The sequence below is a fragment of the Martes martes genome (genome assembly GCF_963455335.1).
Source record: "Martes martes genome assembly, chromosome: 4".
Classification (NCBI taxonomy): Eukaryota; Metazoa; Chordata; class Mammalia; order Carnivora; family Mustelidae; genus Martes; species Martes martes.
The window spans coordinates 44,352,212-44,369,887 of record NC_137891.1 but is presented as its reverse complement, the minus strand read 5'-3'; the positions used below and the strand labels follow the sequence as shown (position 1 = coordinate 44,369,887).

Here is a 17,676-nt window from a genome sequence, read left to right as displayed (position 1 = left end):
AGAGAATTGTTTATCTGCTGAAGGTGGGACAAGAAAATTCTATTACATATTGAAATTGGTGTGTGCGTTTTCTTTTGGCCCTTTGTTGCAACATAAATAAAACTTAACTAAAGTTACATAGGGAGAAGTAAGGAGAGTCTCATGGGGATTCGAGCAGGATCTACTGTAAAGCTATGCAGAGCTCAGAGGTATTGGAGTGTGTTCTCAGTTCAGGTTGCTGCTGGGATCTTCAGCAGCAGGAACATGAACTGTTAGGCCATCACACTTGTTGGTGTAATGTTGGTACGTTGTTATAATGTAGCCACATTCTGAATGTTGCTCTGCTTATACCTTGTTTCTGGTCTCCTATAAGATCCTCATACGCATAACCTACTGTGGAGTTTCCAGCAACTTGATATAATAGCTGTTCTATTCCAACTTCCAGAACTCAGTTGCACATTATTTCCATGTTTCTTGGTTTAAATTCCCAGAAGAGTGTATGATTAGGCAAGGCTGTGGAGTGCATATGATTTGATCAGGCCTATGGTTAGCTTTCTTTGGCTCAGGAGTCAAGCCCCTGTTCAAGTGTCCAAGTACTAGAATCATACCATGTAAAATCTGTAGGTGGCAGGGTCCCTGGGTAGTTAGTGGAAGGTGAGGGTTGGAGCAGCATCAGCAGAGAAGGAAAAGTTTGGTGGTCCTGGTATATGTTTAATGGAGCTGAAATTTAAACAAGGCATTTTGATTACCAAGTCTGTCTTCCTAAACCCATACATGTTATATACTAAGTCTTGCACTAGGAACTGGGGATATAATGGTGAGGAACCAAGGGTCTCGGCTCTCTCAGAGCTGTGGTATAGTGGGAAAATGTATTAATCTAGTGATTAACATTATGAATATTGAATTAAAAACTAAAATTAGTACACTAAAAGAAAGAACCACTGGTCAATGAGAGAGACCAGTAGTCAACAGGTAGGTTAGGGAAGTCTTCTAGGAGGAAGTGACATGAACTGAGAGCTGAAGAATAAGTAGGAATCAATTAGGTGAAAGGAAAAGACACATTTCAGACAGAGTGAAAAGCATGTGGGAAGGGCTTGGGAAGGAACATGGATGTTTAGGGAACTGGAAATAATTTAGTGTGGCTGGAGCTCAGAGACTGGATGGGAGGAGGCCATGGATGAAGAACATAGGATATGTGGTAAGAATTTTGATCTTTATTTGAAAGGCAACACGAATTTCAAAGGATTTTAGGCAGGAGACATAATCAGGTGACATAATCAGATTTGCATTTTGAAAAGATCATTTCATCTGAAGGGTAGAGGACGTGTTGGAGGAGGAGACCAGAGGGAGTATTGGGTGTACTTTAGGTAGACTCTTGCTGAAGCCAAGTAAAAAATTTTGGTAAATTGGTCTGAGGTGTTAGCAGTAGGAGTGGAAAGACTTGAACAGATTCAAGAGGCATTTAAAAGATAAATTTGGAAATGGTGATGGGCTAGTAAGCTTTCTATGGTCTAGCATAGAAAATGCTGGAAAAAGACCAACCTTAGGAGAGCAGATCATGAATTCACTCTTGGACATGGTGAGTTTGACTTGTATTTAAGACACAAAAGTGAAGATTTTGAGTAAGCAGTTGACTAGTGGGTGTGGGTCACAGTCATTGGCATAGAGACTTAATTGAAATTGTGTATGTGGGTAAATTGCCTAGGGAATAGAAAAAGTGAAAAGAGAATGTGGTAGGCTCTGTGGAGAACTATTTCATGGTCGGGCAAAGAATGATAGGCCAGCAAAGGAAAAGCAGAGTTAATGTTGGCTAGCATGCTGAGTAGAGAAGAATTTCTGGCAACCACTGAGGGCATTTTGGAAGCTGGTGACTTGATTCCTGTCTATTCTGCAGTGTGACTCTGCAAATGGGACTTACTTGCTTGAGTGCAGAAACAGGGAAAACTGATGGCAAGGATGACCCAGGGTTAGGTTTTCTTAAACACAGGGAGTGAAGAGACAGAGGGCTAGAGGATTCAGGTATGTCTATAATTTACCAGACATTTTTTTTTTTAATAAAGGAGAAGCTTTTAAAATTTTAAGTAATTCTGAGAAACATATTTTGTGCATACGTATTTGTTTCTATTTCAAGTATTTATTTTGGGTGAATGCCTTCAAATAGAATTAACAAAAAGAAAGAATGACTTTCAGGCGTTTTGATGGCATTGCAAATTTGTTTATAAGCAGATTGCCCTAATCTTGTTTACCTTGGACAGGGGGTGTTCTAATGTTTATTTTTATTTAAAAATTTTTTTTCTTTAGATGTTTCTAAGAAGCTATTTATTTATTTTTACTGAAGTTTGATTAACATACAATGTTATCTTAGTTCCCGGTGTACAATGTAATGATTCAGCATTTCTATACATGACTCAGTGCTCATCACCATAAGTGTACTCTTAATCCCCTTTATCTATTTCACCCATGTCCTCACCCATCTCCTTTTTTTTGCATTTTGACAGACAAAATAAATGTATTCCCCAAATTCTTGGTTTTTGTTACTCTCTTTCACTGCTTTGTATCTTGAGAAATTTTCTGTGGTTAAGGTAATTAGCTCATACATGTGAGAATGCCTTTCCATTGTTTTTGCACATTAATGAAAACTTGTCTGGATTTCGAATCTTAGGGTCCTCAGCATTTCCCCTCTCAAATGGTTAAATGTAAGATTCCATTTTATTCTGAATTTTCATGGTGTGGACAAATCTGAGAGCAGAGTGCTAAGAAGCGGGAAGTGCACTTCTGAGGTGAAGAATGTGTAGAAAGAAAGCCAGTATTTCCAGACTGGAGAGAGGAATGGAGAAAGTGAGAGAGTGAGTTCTAGGGGTCAAAGATGGGGTCGAAAATAGTGCAGGATCCAATCATAAGAGTCCTATAGTCCAGTGTGAGGATTTTACATTTCATCTGGAGTGAGATGAGAACCACTGGATGGTTTTGATCGAGAGTAATATGATCTAATTTACGTTGTGAGGAGATCACACTGTTGAGGATGGAGCACTCAGGGTCTGTGGAAACAAAGGCCTCTTCGCCTGCTGGTTCTCCGTGGTTCGAGGACAGAAGTGGGCTCTAAAGCAGGGGTGGGACGGGGATTGTGAGAAGATAGAAACAAGCCTTTGTAGACCAGCTGTTCTTTTTACAGTGATATTTATTTTTTTTATTTTTTTAACTTTTTTTTTTATTTTTTTAAAGGATTTTATTTATTTATTTGACAGACAGAGATCACAACTAGGCAGAGAGGCAGGCAGAGAGAGAGGGGGAGAAGCAGGCTTCCTGACGAGCAGAGAGCCCAATATGGGGCTTGATCCCAGGACCCTGGGATCATGACCTGAGCCGAAAGCGGAGGCTTTAAACCACTGAGCCACCCAGGCGCCCCTACAGTGATATTTAAATCAAGAGTCCTGAAGAGGATGCTGGAGGCAGTGTCCCGTCAGGTTAAGGCCCAGTGAATTGAAGGCAGGAAGGGGCCTGGGCTTGGGACTTTGGCTACGTCTTCCTGGCCAGATTTGAGGAAGAGGTGTGTACATATTTAGAGCTGAGGAGTTTAGTAATCTCCTTCCCTCTAGTTTTCTCTTGCCCTCCCTTCTTCAACTCCTTCTAAGGGTCTTCTCAAGGGACAAGTATCCAGCAGATACTGAAGGATCCTTACTTTAGGTTACTTTATGCCTATTTTCACTCCCACTCATACAGGGTGTGTGGGAGAAGGGTTCCTAGAATAGAGTTTTTGGCTTTGTCATGTTCAGATGATATCATCAGCCTACTCATTATACAATTCTGATTAGATATGATGTTTATCATGTATTTTTATAAATTTCTCATTGGTCAAAAATCTTATTTTTGTCATTTTAGAATTGTTCATATATTTTTTGAATGCCATAGCTCCACACTTAAAATCTTATACTCTTTAGCTTATTTAGGAATTCTAATTCTTGCTAACCCATGAGATTTGGGATGGTCCAAAGACCCCATGGAAATTTGCTGTTAGCTTACTTATCAGTTCTGTTTTAGTCAATATGACATCTCAGCCTCCTTTTTCCTTCTTTCTGAACCAGACCCTTCTGGTCTCCCTTATTACTTTAGTCTAAAGCAACAGAAGGACTTGTTGAATTTATACATTGTTCCTGATGCCTGGGGATTTGGAGGAACTTAACAATTGACCACCTCTGGAGAAGAAGGCCTTTGAAAAATTTGAGTTCTTAGGGAGAGTTGTGTGTTTCTGGGTTTCTGAGAAGACATTTGTTAACTTACCAGTTATTTACTGGGCATCAGCTGTGTTCTAAGTACCAAATTTAGAGGCTGCATTACATAGGCACTTAAGATGTGGTTCTTAAAGAGACTAAAGCCTGATAGATGAAGATAGGCTTTTCGACAATGATTGTTTCATAGTATTGAAGGTGGTATGATTTATATTTAAGGCCCAAGGGGTAGACATGGAAACATTTGGCAGAAGCCAAAGAAGCTTAGGTGGGTAATATTTTCATCTTGAAGAAGATATGATCCAGGAGTGGGATGAGTCGAAAACACAGCATGAGTAATAACTGAAAGATAAGACACAGGCCTCTTGTGAGACCCCTGAGTACCTTAGGATGACTGGCATATAAGAGTGAAGGTTGGGATTACCAGGATAGGGGATTGGAGAAACTGGCCAAGAAAGGCCAATTATGACATACTAGGGCTTTTGAATTTATTCTGTGGGCAAAAGAGAACATTGAAAAGTATTAAGCAGGATTGTATTCTGATTAGAATCTCATTTTAAGAGACTACTTTGGCAGCAGAAGTTGCATGGACACTAATTCGAGTACTGTTGTAGTAATTCATATAAAGTGAGGGCCTTAATCAAGGCCGAGGGTTAGTGGCTAGGGTTGGAAGGAGGAGGAGATCTGCAATGCTAGTGAGGAGGTGGGTGGGAGAGCGGGATGGAAATAAAGGATAGATTCCAGGGGTGTCTGGGTGGCGCAGTCAGTTGAGTGTCCAATTCTGGGTTTCGGCTCAGGTCATGATCTCAGGGTGGTGAGATTTAGCCCCATGTTGGGCTCTGCACTGAACATGGAGCCTGCTTAAGTTTCTCTCTCCCTCTCCCTCTGCCCCAACTCATGCTCTTTCTCTCTCTTAAATAAATAAGTAAATATTTAAAAAAAAAAAAGGATAGAGTCCACAAATTTTAAGAAGGTAGAATTGACAGAACATGGAGGGAGATTTGATGTAGGTGATGAGGAAGAGGAAGGAGGAAAATGTGGAAGAAACATGAGTTTAGTTTCAAATGTTGCAGTTTATTGATTGTGTGACATCTGGCTGGAGATGTTCCATAGATAGCCAGATATTAGAGAGCATTACCCAGGAAGTTCGTTTGTAGAGGTGGTTGGACTTCCACACAAAATTCTTCTAATCCTTGATTTTATTTTATTTTTTAATATTTAATTTATTTATTTGACAGGCAGAGAGAGATCACAAGTAGGCAGAGAGGCAGGTAGAGAGGGGGAGGCAGGCTCCCTGCTGAGCAGAGAGCCTGATGTGGGGCTCGATCCCAGGACCCTGAGATCATGACCCGAGCCAAAGGCAGAGGCTTAACTCACTGAGCCACCCAGGTGCCCCTAATCCTTGATTTTAATGAGCTTTCCAAGTTTTCACTTCAGCAAACCACCTTCACATTCATGTCTGGATCTTACCATCATTTTCACCTGCTCTAAATTGGAAGAATGAAAGTCTAGTATGGCAGTTTGAGCACTGGTTCCTCCAGTTCCCTATTGGTTTACAGCTGTATCTTTTCTTTTGGGTCACTGACACCTTCATATCCCTTTATTTCTCCTTTTAGTCCTGGTCCATTGAAATTTTGTACTATTATTTCCTTTTCTATCTGGCCTAGACCATAAAGTCCGAAGCATTTACTTTTTAGTACATACAGTGCACCTATTCCTTTGCTTTCTGGCATATCCATTCTGCAGACTCTCAAGGCTGGATCTGGGCTGCTGGGTGCTAAATGGAAGCACACAATGTGTAGACAGGAATCACCAAATGTGCGGATTCCAGTAGGTCCCTCAGCACTTCCATAATATTTTTGCTTGTCCCTGGCCAGATTTCTTTTCAAAAATCTGTAGCGCATTCCAGACTTTCACCACCTTCTTCCTGCCTCCTTCCACAGTGACACCTTGCTTCACAACTCACTTGACAGATGGTCTTACTCTCTATTTTAGAGGCAAAATTGAAGGGATCATGTCTGACTCCCTCAATGATCCAAGCCCACACCTTCAAACGTACCCCTGCCTGCATTTACACTTTCTTCTGGTCACAGAAGAGGGAATAATTCAAAGATGTTAGAAGTCAAAGGTCATTCTGTGTTCACCTGATCGTTACTATTTCAATTATTCTTGTATCTCCTTCACATTAATTTCTGTGTTGGCACTTGCCTTCTATGTGCTCAAGTGATCTTCATCTTAAAAAAAATAAAACCCCTCATTTGAACCTTCATTTCCCTACAGCTGAGAATCTCCTCTCCAGATGGAACAGATCAATGAGTGTTTATAATTTTTTTGCCTCTATATCAAGAGTTTTCCAACTTCAACATAGTTTTGGGCCTCATAATTCTCTGTGGGGGCTCTCCTGTGCATACGACATCGCTGCTCTTTACTACTTAGAGGCCAGTAATACGCCCCCATGCCCAGTTATGACAACCAAAGATGTCTATAAATTTCTATTATGGGGGAGGGGCAAAATTGTTCCAGTTGAGATAAAACCCATAACTCTTGTTGTTGAGTAGGCAGGTGCAGAGACTCGGAAAAGCTGTAACAACGTTTTATTAAATAGAAGTAAGTCAAGCAGAGAGAGTCAATTATCATACGGTTTCACTTATTTGTGGAGCATAACAAATAACATGGAGGACAAGGGGAGATGGAGAGGAGAAGGGAGTTGAGGGAAATTGGAAGGGGAGGTGAACCATGAGAGACTATAGACTCTGAAAAACAACCTGAGGGTTTTGAAGGGGCGGGGGGTGGGAGGTTGGGGAACCAGGTGGTGGGTATTAGGGAGGGCACGGATTGCATGGAGCACTGGGTGAAGTGCAAAAACAATGAATACTGTTACTCTGAAAAGAAATAAAAAATTAAAAAAATAAAAATAAAAAAATAAAAAAGAAGACAATGTAGCTTATTATGCTACTGGAGTGACAACAATGGCCAAAAATAGTGTCCTATTTAGAAGGAAGGCTGACCAGAAACCCAGTAGTGCCCATAGAGAGAGGGTATGAAAAAATATTATTCTGGGGAATATTCAGAATGGACATTGAGAGATTGGTGTGACTTCAGGTTACTGAAATGCTTCCTGCAAAACACATGCTAATGAATTTCATTAATTAATGTCCCTTCAGGAGGATAACTTCTTTCTGAAATATTTTGTGTAACAAGGTAGCAAACTGAGTGGTTCATTGCCATGTATGGTGGAAGTGTAGTGACAGAAATTGAAGGAAGAGAAGCATGACCCCTAAAGAGAAATGTATGCCCTTTGAACCATGCTCAAATTTGAAATGAGGTTCATATGTTAATGATATTTACATATAGCAAGGTATTCAAGTTTGTATCTGTTTCGGAAAAGGGCTATGAGTTTTGATATAAATTATGGAGTGTTCTTTAGGACAGAAAGGAAAAAATGATGGTTCTATTAAGCATGGGGAGTGCTTTCTTCATTTCAGCACAACCAGCGCCGACTTGGGGCTACCATTGGATTCAACTCTCTAGGTTGTTTCCTGATGGTAGACAACATAGGAAACTGCCTTAGGAAAGTCTGAATGTCTGCTTTGGGACTAGGAGACAGGGTGCTTCCAATGTGGTCTTGAGTTCTGTATTTTATTTCAAAATGTTATCTACGTTGTAGAAATTTCCTGAGACTTTTGAGACCTGGTGACATGGTGCCCTTGAAAGATGTTTTAAATAAATTATTTTAATTTGTTGAATTTCAAACCCTAAGCTGAAATCAGGGAAATATCTTGAATTCTCCCATAAGTGTGAGGATGCCAGCTCATTGTGGCTCATAGAAACCAGTTTTCTACATCTCTTCCCAGCTCTGTGTTTGGTGAATGGAATCAGCCATGGTAGCAGTATTTACACCAATGAATCAAAACATGCCACAATTCAGGGCTTTTTTTTTTTTAATTTTTAATTTTTTTAATAAACATATAATGTATTTTTATCCCCAGGGGTACAGATCTGTGAATCACCAGGTTTACACACTTCACAGCACTCACCATAGCACATACCCTCCCCAATGTCCATAACCCCACCCCCTCTCCTGACCCCCCTTCCCCAAGCAACCCTCAGTTTGTTTTGTGAGATTAAGAGTCACTTATGGTTTGTTTCCCTCCCGATCCCATCTTGTTTCATTTATTCTTCTCCTACCCCCAGCACACCACTGAAGATAGGTCTTCTTTTTTCCATTTCACAGCTGAAACTGAGGCTCAGAAAAGTAATTCTCTAAATGAATTTAACTTTGAAAACACATGATTTCCTTGGAGGCAAGGCACACTATTAATGTGAGAGAATCCCTTATTTTTCTCCTAATAATGGTAGACTCAAATGGCAGACAATTGAATTTAAGTATTCTTCATAGAAGATTAAATATCCTTGTGAAATCTGTTCTCTTTTTTAATTTTCACTGTGCCCAATAGGTCATAATGAGAACATTTTGATTTTCCTCTGTTTCTCTTACCTTTCTCACTGAACATAAATGGATCTTGGTTCATAGTCTTTGAGACCTGAATATTGGTGTATATTAGAATGTTATTTTTCATTATACTTGGTTTTCTAACAAATACATTATTTGCAATATATTCCCAGCATTTTGATTGGGAATAATAAAATAATTGATTAATTAACTGAACTCTCTTCTATTACTAATCAATCCTATTATCCTGAACAAGTTTTCACAATTGTCTAGTGTAGAGGATGCCACCAGGGACCTGTAAGGTCATTGCATTGCCATTCATGCCAGCATGAAGGCTCTTATGCTTCTAAAAACTAAAGTATGTCCTGCTCTTAAAATACTAACATGGAATAGAAGTTCTAAACAAAGTAAGATGTAGCCTGAAAAGTAAAGTTTGTTATTTTACCATGCAATGAAGTTTTTATTTTGTTTTGAAAGTTTCAGAACCTGAAGCTGAAGGAATTCTACTGTGAAGGAAATCCACTGTTCCTGAGGCAGCCAGTTAATGCTGTACAACAGGAAGACGCCTGGAGTCTACAGGTGGAGCCTTCTATCATTTACACGGTCTTCAAGCGAAAGCCCTGATTTAAGTTTTAAAGAGTTTTCTTTAAAGCAGTTTTGCAAGCCAGCAAATGATTGTTGCAACCTTAGTCCATTGGCAGTGTGGATCCTAGACATAACCTCTTTGACTTGCTTACAGAATCCAATGTAATCCTAATTTCTAGAATGACCAGATTTGGAGAAATGGAAACATTTTGTTGGATGAAAAGAAAAGAGAGGAATTTGTTTTCACTTTAACCTTCCAAGTATTTTCTCAGTATTGTCTAAGGATATATTTAATTTGTTCTTACCAGGATCTTTGCTTCTTCGATCCTATCTCCACTTATTCCTATTTCTAGTGGATGAATGAATCTGATCCAGAAATCATGTTAACTTTAGTCAGACAAATTGATGATATTAAAAGATGGAATAGAAAAGCATATTAGAGGACTCTCTTTATGTGTTTTTTTGGTGATAGATGAATTAAAGATTGTAGATCTTGCCACATTTGAGTATGTGTCTCCATGATGACTTTGGACTTCTTAGGTTCTAAGTGCTTAACAGGAATGAACTTATTTAGTTCTTTAAAAAGTAGCACCATTATTATCCCCCTTCTATATAAAATGAGACCCAGATAGGTTAAATAACTTGTCCAAGTTCACAGAGCTAGCAGGTGTTGGGATGATGATGCCAACCTAAGCAGCTGGGCTTCAGATTCCATTCTCAGAAAGGTTCGTTGTCTCAGAAAGATGATGCTGGAAGGTGAGGGAAAAGGGGACAGAGGTAGTCCCTTCCTGGAAGAGGTTCTGATTTGTAGAGGGGACTGAATGAGCAATTAACCCAATGTGGCAGTGGTCTCATTGGGAGCCCTTGTAGTCAAGAATGTTGCCCTGTGGCTGGGATGAAGATGCAGAGTGAGAGAGCAGTATTTCTTTTCTCTTTTTTAATGCCAGGAGCACAAGCATTTACACACACACACACACACACACACACGCACACACACAGTTGACCCCTAAACAACACAGAGACTAGGAGCACCAGCCCCATGCAGTTGAAGATCCATATAACTTTTGACTCCACCAAAACTTAACTACTAATAGCCTACTATTGCTGGAAGCCTTGCCAGTAACATAAATAGTTGATGAACATATTAACATATAAGAAATAGGAGTTAATGTACATATGTATTATATACTGTAGTCCTATAATAAAGTAAGCTAGAGAAAAGAAAATGTTAAAATCATAAAGAAGAGAAGATATTGTACTATACTGTATTGAAAAATTCATTGTCTTTGAAAACCAGAGGGGCTTAACATCGTGAGTTTTTACAATTTTAGTTTAGTTTTGTTTTGGCACATTGCGTGCGAGTTTTTATAATCAGTGGGGCTTAACACCTGTAACTTTTAAAAATCAGCAGCTTAGCTCTGGGAGAGCCAAAGGGTGATAAAAAACTGAGTCTCCACCCTTAAAGAGACAGAGGAGAAGGGAGTTGGGGGAAATTGGAGGGGGAGACGAACCATGAGAGACTTTGGACTCTGAAAAACAATCTGAGGGTTTTGAAGGGGCAGGGGGTGGGAGGTTGGGGGAGCCTGGTGGTGGGTATTATGGAGGGCAGGTTTTGCATGGAACACTGGGTGTGGTACATAAACAAGGAATTCTGGTACACTGAAAAGAAATTGAAAAAAAAAGAGAGAGAGAGAGAGAGAGAGAGACAGCCTAACTAACAGCCCCAGTGATAGAGCATAGACTTGGGGTATGGGAGAGATATTTATTTATTATCTCAGAGCTTGTGCAGGAGGGGCAGCGATCTTTGGGAGACTTCTCTGAAAACAAAAGAGCTGAAAGGCCCACACTCCCAGCCTAGATATACAAACACGTGCAGGAACCAGCGGAGTGCGAATACTACACATAGCTTGCTAACAGTGTACCCCACACCCACACTCTTCTGCAGACTCATTCCCTCCAACCCTTGCTTCCCCAGGAGTTTTCCAGATCGGCACAGGTCTGCTCCCATAGCAGACCTGTACAAAGCTTGCTGACACTATGTGCCCTGCCCTTGCATTCTCCTGTTGAGCAGAACCCTCCAACCTGCCCCCCACAAGAGTCCAAATCTATGCCACAAGCATGGCATTGTGTAAGCAGTCCCAGTAGGGGCCGGCACCATTCCAATGTGACTCCTGTCCTGGTGAGAGTTGAAGATAACCACACATACCAGTTAAACTGCAGCCCCAGCAGTAGGCTGAGGGCAAACATCTGGTCTAACTAACTACACACTTTACCCATCGGTAAAAGCCCCCCCCCGCCCCGCCACCGCCTCGGTATAACACCGGGAGAGTGCCTTTCAGTTTGGTGCTACTGCAGCTCTGACAAATGCCTGATCTGACCCCACTCAAGCTCAGGGCAGCCCCACATTTGCCCATTAACAAAAGAGGGACCAAACTTGCCAACAATAGGGAAACTGAGCCATTGCTGACAACTGGCCTGAAACAAATACAGCTCAGCCACAGCAGTAGGGCACACACAACTCACATAGCAGACACTCCTGAAACTCTAGATTCTGATGACCAGGGGACATTATACTACAGGACACCACAGGACCTCTCCTTCATAAGGCCACTGCCTGCAAAAGCAGGAGACCATAAAAAACTACTATAACTGATAAATGAATTTAATAAACTCACAGGATACAAAATCAATATATAGAAATCTGTTGCATTTCTATACACTAATAACAAAAGAGCAGGAAGGGAAATTAAGTAATCAGATTTATTTTAATTGCACCAAAAATAATAAAATACCTAGGATTGAACTTAACCAAAAAGGTGAAGACCTGAACTCTGAAAACTATGGAATATCAGTGAGATAAATTGAAGATGACACAAACCAATGGAAAGAGAATCCATACTCATGGATTGGGAGAATGAATATTATTAAATGGCCTTACCACCAAAAACATTCTACAGATTTAAAGCAATCCTTACCAAAATATCAATAGTGTCTTTCATAGAACTAGAACAAATGATCTTAAAATTTGTATGAAACCACAAAAGGCCCCAAACAGCCAAAGCAATTTTTTAAAGGATTTTTAAAAATTTTACAGAGTGACAGAGAGCACAAGCAGGGGGAGCGGCAGGCAGAGGGGAAAGAAGTCTCCCCTCTGGGCAAGAAGCCTGATATGGGACTCGAACCCAGGACTCTGGCATCATGACCTGAGCTGAAGGCAGATGCTTAACGATGCTTAACCAACTGAGCCACCCAAATTGCCAAAGCAATTTTAAAAAAGAACAAAACTGGAGGAATCGCAATTCCAGATCTCAAGGTATACTACAAAGCAGTAGTAATCAAAACAGTATGGTACTGGCACAAAAATAGGCACATAGATCAATGGAACAGAATAGAGAGCCCAGATATAAATAAAAAACCCATGCTTATATGGTCAGTCTGCAACAAAAGAGGCAAGAATATAATGGGAAAAGACCGTCTCCTTAAAAAAATGGTGTTGGGAAAACTGGATAACCACATGCACAAGATTGAAACTGGACCACTTTCTTATGCCGTACATAAAAATAAGCTGAAAATAGATGAAAGACCTAAATGTGAGACAGGAGTCATAAAAATCCTAGAGGAGAGCACAGGCAGTAATTTCTTTGAAATTTTTTCTAGATATGTCTCTAAGGCAAAGGAAACAAAAGCAAAAATAAACTATTGGGACTACACCAAAATAAAAAGCTTCTGTACAGCTAAAGAAACAATCAACCAAACAAAAAGACAACCTACTGAATGAGAGAAGATACTTGCAAACTGATAAGGGTTTAATATCCAAAAAATATAAAGAACTTATACAACTCAACACCAAAAGAACAAATACTCCAATTAATAATGGGCAGAAGATATGAACAGACATTTTTCTGAAGAAGACATACAGATGGCCAAGAGACAAAGTTGCTCAACATCACTCATCATCAGAGAATTGTAAACCAAAACCACAAAGAGATATTCCCTCACTCTGTCAGAATGTCTAAAATAAGAAATGCAAGAAGCAACAAGTGCTGGCGAGGATGTGGAGAAAAAGTAACATTACTGATATAAACTATTAAAATTTTTGTTATGATTTTTTTTTTAAGTAATCTCTATACCCATTGTGGGGCTCAAACTCAGAACCTTGAGATCAGGAGTCACATGTTCCACCAACTAAGCCAGCCAGGCACCCCTGATTTAAACTACTTGATCTGTCAAAAAATTGTAGACCTTTGATTTAGGCTATGCCTTGGTTAAGATTCTTAAAAACTTCTCTTCACCTCAAAGATTTATGAGCTAAAATTTAATGTTTATGACTAGATTATAACAAAATATTAACCAAAGCATACTGCACCAGTAAATGTTGTACTAAAAGTTTTACCTGTGTTATCTAATTTAATTCTCTGAATTCTGTGTGATAGTATTAGAAAAAAAAAATCCCTATTTTACAGGTGTGGTATCCAAGATTAGAGAAGTTAATAAGGACCTTGCCAGATAGTATCACACTGCTGATAAGTTGTAGAGCCAGGATTTCTACCTATTTATCTATCTCTAAGAATCTTTCATCTTGATGATGTTTTAATGCCTGTCATACACACAGTAACATTTGGTCATACAACAGTTTCAAAGTTCATCATTCCTTCTAAGACTTTATATCTGTTGTTACATTTTATAATTTTTAATATTAATAAAAATATAATTTGTGTATGGATAACTTTAAACTTCAAATTAAATAATCATGTGTAAGGAAAAATAAAAACATCCAGCTGGAACCGATTTTAATATATGATGGTTGAAGCATAGGAATCATCTCTGATGTACATATAGTTAGATAAAAAATATTCTAACACAATAGCACATAAGCTATTCAAAAGGAACAATTTATTCACAAAAGATTTCTTGACTTTTAGTAACACTAGAATTAGGCCATCATTAAGTTGTATGTTCTCAAAAACTGCATTGCCTGTATCTTTAAGAGGTGTCCTAAAAGACACTATTGGTCATGCCAATAATTTCTTACTTTATATAGGCTAGCAATTCCAAGTCATAACCTTATGTTTCAGCGGTATGTGTTATTCTTCCAAAGTAACATATTGGCAGCAGGTAGGAGAAGAACATAATTAATGGTAATATAAGAGTTGTCAAGAGACATATCAAGTGCAACAAACATGTTTGGTTCCAGAAACCATAAATTGAAAAAGTGAACTATATGAATTGTGACCTATTTATAGGTCCCATGTATTTCAGCAAATTTTCCTACCATCTGCTGCTTGGGAAGTGAATCCTTGTTTATTCGTTTTCTGCTTTATTGTGAGACTTAGCCATTGAGATTTGATAGCTAAACATTGACCTCTAAAATTACTATGTCATTCCAAATCACAAACTCTTCTCTGTGTAAGTAGTTAAAGAAAAGGATTTGATAATTGGCATCTAATTTAGGAGTCCTGGTAATATTCGTGTGAAAGAGTAATTATTTCAGAAAGGATGACCTTATCATGTAACAATCCAGGAAAAAGAGCTGAAGTAGGGAGGAGGTTGTGCTGTTGAGGATCAGACATTTAAGGAGCCCAAGCTTAAGGCTGTTTGCTGTAGAAAGGCTGCTTTCTCAGAAGTTGGTAAATGGAAGGGGTAGAGTAATAAGGAACAAGAAGACAACAATCTATAGAATTTTGTTCTTATTTTTAAAAGATTTTAATTGGGGCAAATGAGTGAAGATTATGTGTGTACATATGTATGTATGTATGTATTCCCAAAGATTCCTATTAGGGCCCTATTCCCAAAGAGCCTGATGTGGGCTATCTTAATACCAGAGGGAAATCTTTCACTTTGGCCAAAAAACCCCCCAAAACAAAAAAAACAAAAAACAAACAACAAATAACAACAACAACAACAAACACCCAGTCCCATAAACTGTTAAAATTGATGCAATGTTTGTGTAACATTCATACAGGACTTGATGCTACCGGCACAAACAATGAAGTTCCTTTAGCGGAGTAAATTAAATGTTTATTTTGTTTGCTTCATCAGTGAAGATTTAATTTTATGTATTACATAGTATTTTACTTTAGGGTGATGATATTGTTGGTGGTCATGACAAAAGGCAGCTTATATATTCTCCCCACCCTTTTTGTTATTTAATATTTTAAGTTATTACCTGAAGTGAAGTTTCTGGACATGGCTGGGTAGATAGATTTAATACAGATTGAATTCAGAGATTTGGGCAATAGGAATCAGTGCTCTTTACCAATATGATTCTATTCAGGTACTCACTGCAGCAGGTAACTTAGACCAGTGCATCTCAAAGTTCAACAGGCACACTGATTACCCAGAGAACCTTTTAAAATTGCAGATTCTGGTTCAGTAGGTCTGAAGTGCAGCTGAAAGTCTGCATTTCTTTCTCCTCCTCCTCCTCTTCCTTCTTCTTTTAAGATTTATTTATTTACTTATTTATTTATTTATGGGATTGAGGGGAGAGAGACAGCAGGGGGAGGAGTGGAGGGAGAAGGAGGAGTAAAGCAGACTTGAGCACGGAACCTGGTACAGAGTTCAATCTCAGGACCCTGAGATCCTGAGCTAAGCCAAAATCAGGCACTGGAAGCTTAACCAGCCGAGCCACCCAGGTGCCCCAGGAAGTCTGCATTTCTAATAGGTTTTGAGGTGATACAGATTCTATTGGTCCATGAGTCACAGTTTAAGTAATAAGGATTTAGACATTAGTTAATACGACAGACTCAATTTTTTAGTCCAGTTTGAATATTTGTACAGTCTGTGTTTATTTTATTATTTTTATTATTTTTTTGTTTCTTTTTTTTTTTGCTTATTATAATGAGAGGTATAACATTTGAACCTAGACTTTAATGATGTAAATTTTTAATAATTTGGGTTCCTGAAGGCAAGAGATGTAGAAATATTTAAATGGAAGTAACTTGCTGTTCTTTTCTTTTTTTTTAAGATTTTATTTATTTATTTGACAGACAGAGATCACAAGTAGGCAGAGAGGCAGACAGAGAGAGAGGAGGAAGCAGGCTCCGTGAGGAGCAGAGAGCCCGATGTGGGGCTTGATCCCAGGACCCTGGGATCATGACCTGAGCAGTAGGCAGAAGCTTTAACCCACTGAACAACCCAAGCGCCCCAACTTGCTTTTCTTATATTATTGAAAATGAGTTTATAAGATCAGTCACTAGCAATAGAATTTATTATATATGTATTATGGAAAATTAACAGAAACTGTGAGAAATAGGCCAAAAAAAGTAAATTAGTGAAATGAGAATAGTTGTAATACAAAATAGTTACCTTAAAAATAATCTGAGGAACTGTATTTTTTTAATCTAGGAAATAACATCAAGATTTATAATGAATGAGCTAGCAGGAAAGAATCCTTTCATAATGCACGTCATAGAACAGCACCCACAGGTCAGGAACATAATCTCTCAGAGAAGAAAATGTGCAATATGTGGAAATTACTTTTTAACAATATGGCTGGAATGTGTTGAATTTGTTCCTCCACCAAAGGTAAATGGTGCTTTTTGTGTGAATAGAGCCTAAGACCTTCTCTTATTCTTTGTCCTTACCCAAGTCAACCAATACTAACTAGAATTTTATCTAAGAATTTACTTCTGTGATAGTATAATGCTTTTTATTGAGCTTTACTGAGATATATTGACACATAACATTGTGTAAGTTTAAGGTTTATGTAAGGCATATTGCTTTGGTACATTCATAAATTTGCAAAATGATTACCTTCATAGTTATTTCTTTTTTGTGATGAGAACACCTCTAATCTACTAAACTAGCAACAATCAAGTATATGAAATAGTATTATTAACTGTACTTACCGGACTGTGCACTAGATCCCTAGACTTGTTAGTCTTGTAACTTGAAGTGTGTACCCTTTGACCAATATCTCCCCATTTCTCCCACTCAAACCAATCACCACTTTACTACTTTACTGTATCTCTGAGTTTGTCTTTTTTAGATATTTTAAGTTATATTATATTTTAAGTGTTATTATAAAGTATTTTTCTCTCTGGCTTACTTCATTTAGCATAATGCCCTCAAGATCCATCCAATTTGTAGCAAATAGAAGGATTTCCTTTCTCGTGGCTGAATAATATTCCTCTGTGTGTGTGTGTGTGTGTGTGTGTATCTCACATCTTTTTTTTTTATCCATTCATCCATGGACAGACATTTAGACTGTTTCCATGTCTTGACTACTCACTGTCATGAGTAGTGCTGTAATGAATATGAGAGTACAGATACCTTTATGAGATAAGTGATTTCAATTTCTTTAGATATATACTCAGAAGTGGGATTGCTGGATCACATGGTAGTTTTATTTTTAATTTTTTGAAGAACATGAATACTGTTTTTCATAGCTGCTGTACTAATTTGCACTCCCAACAACAGTGGACTAGAGTTCTT

General features: G+C 38.6%; 1 protein-coding gene across 2 annotated transcripts in view; it reads left to right on the top strand.

The window, feature by feature from the left end:
- Window positions 1–17,676, top strand: part of LRRC69 (leucine rich repeat containing 69) — a gene marked incomplete at both ends in the record, with an annotated part of 99,786 nt that overhangs the window by 67,395 nt on the left and 14,715 nt on the right. For both annotated transcript variants that reach the window (XM_080801912.1, XM_080801911.1), the window contains 2 exons: window positions 9,136–9,237; window positions 16,588–16,767. In XM_080801912.1, coding sequence (XP_080658038.1) covers window positions 9,136–9,237; window positions 16,588–16,767 — 282 coding nt within the window. The remainder of the gene's footprint in view (window positions 1–9,135; window positions 9,238–16,587; window positions 16,768–17,676) is intronic.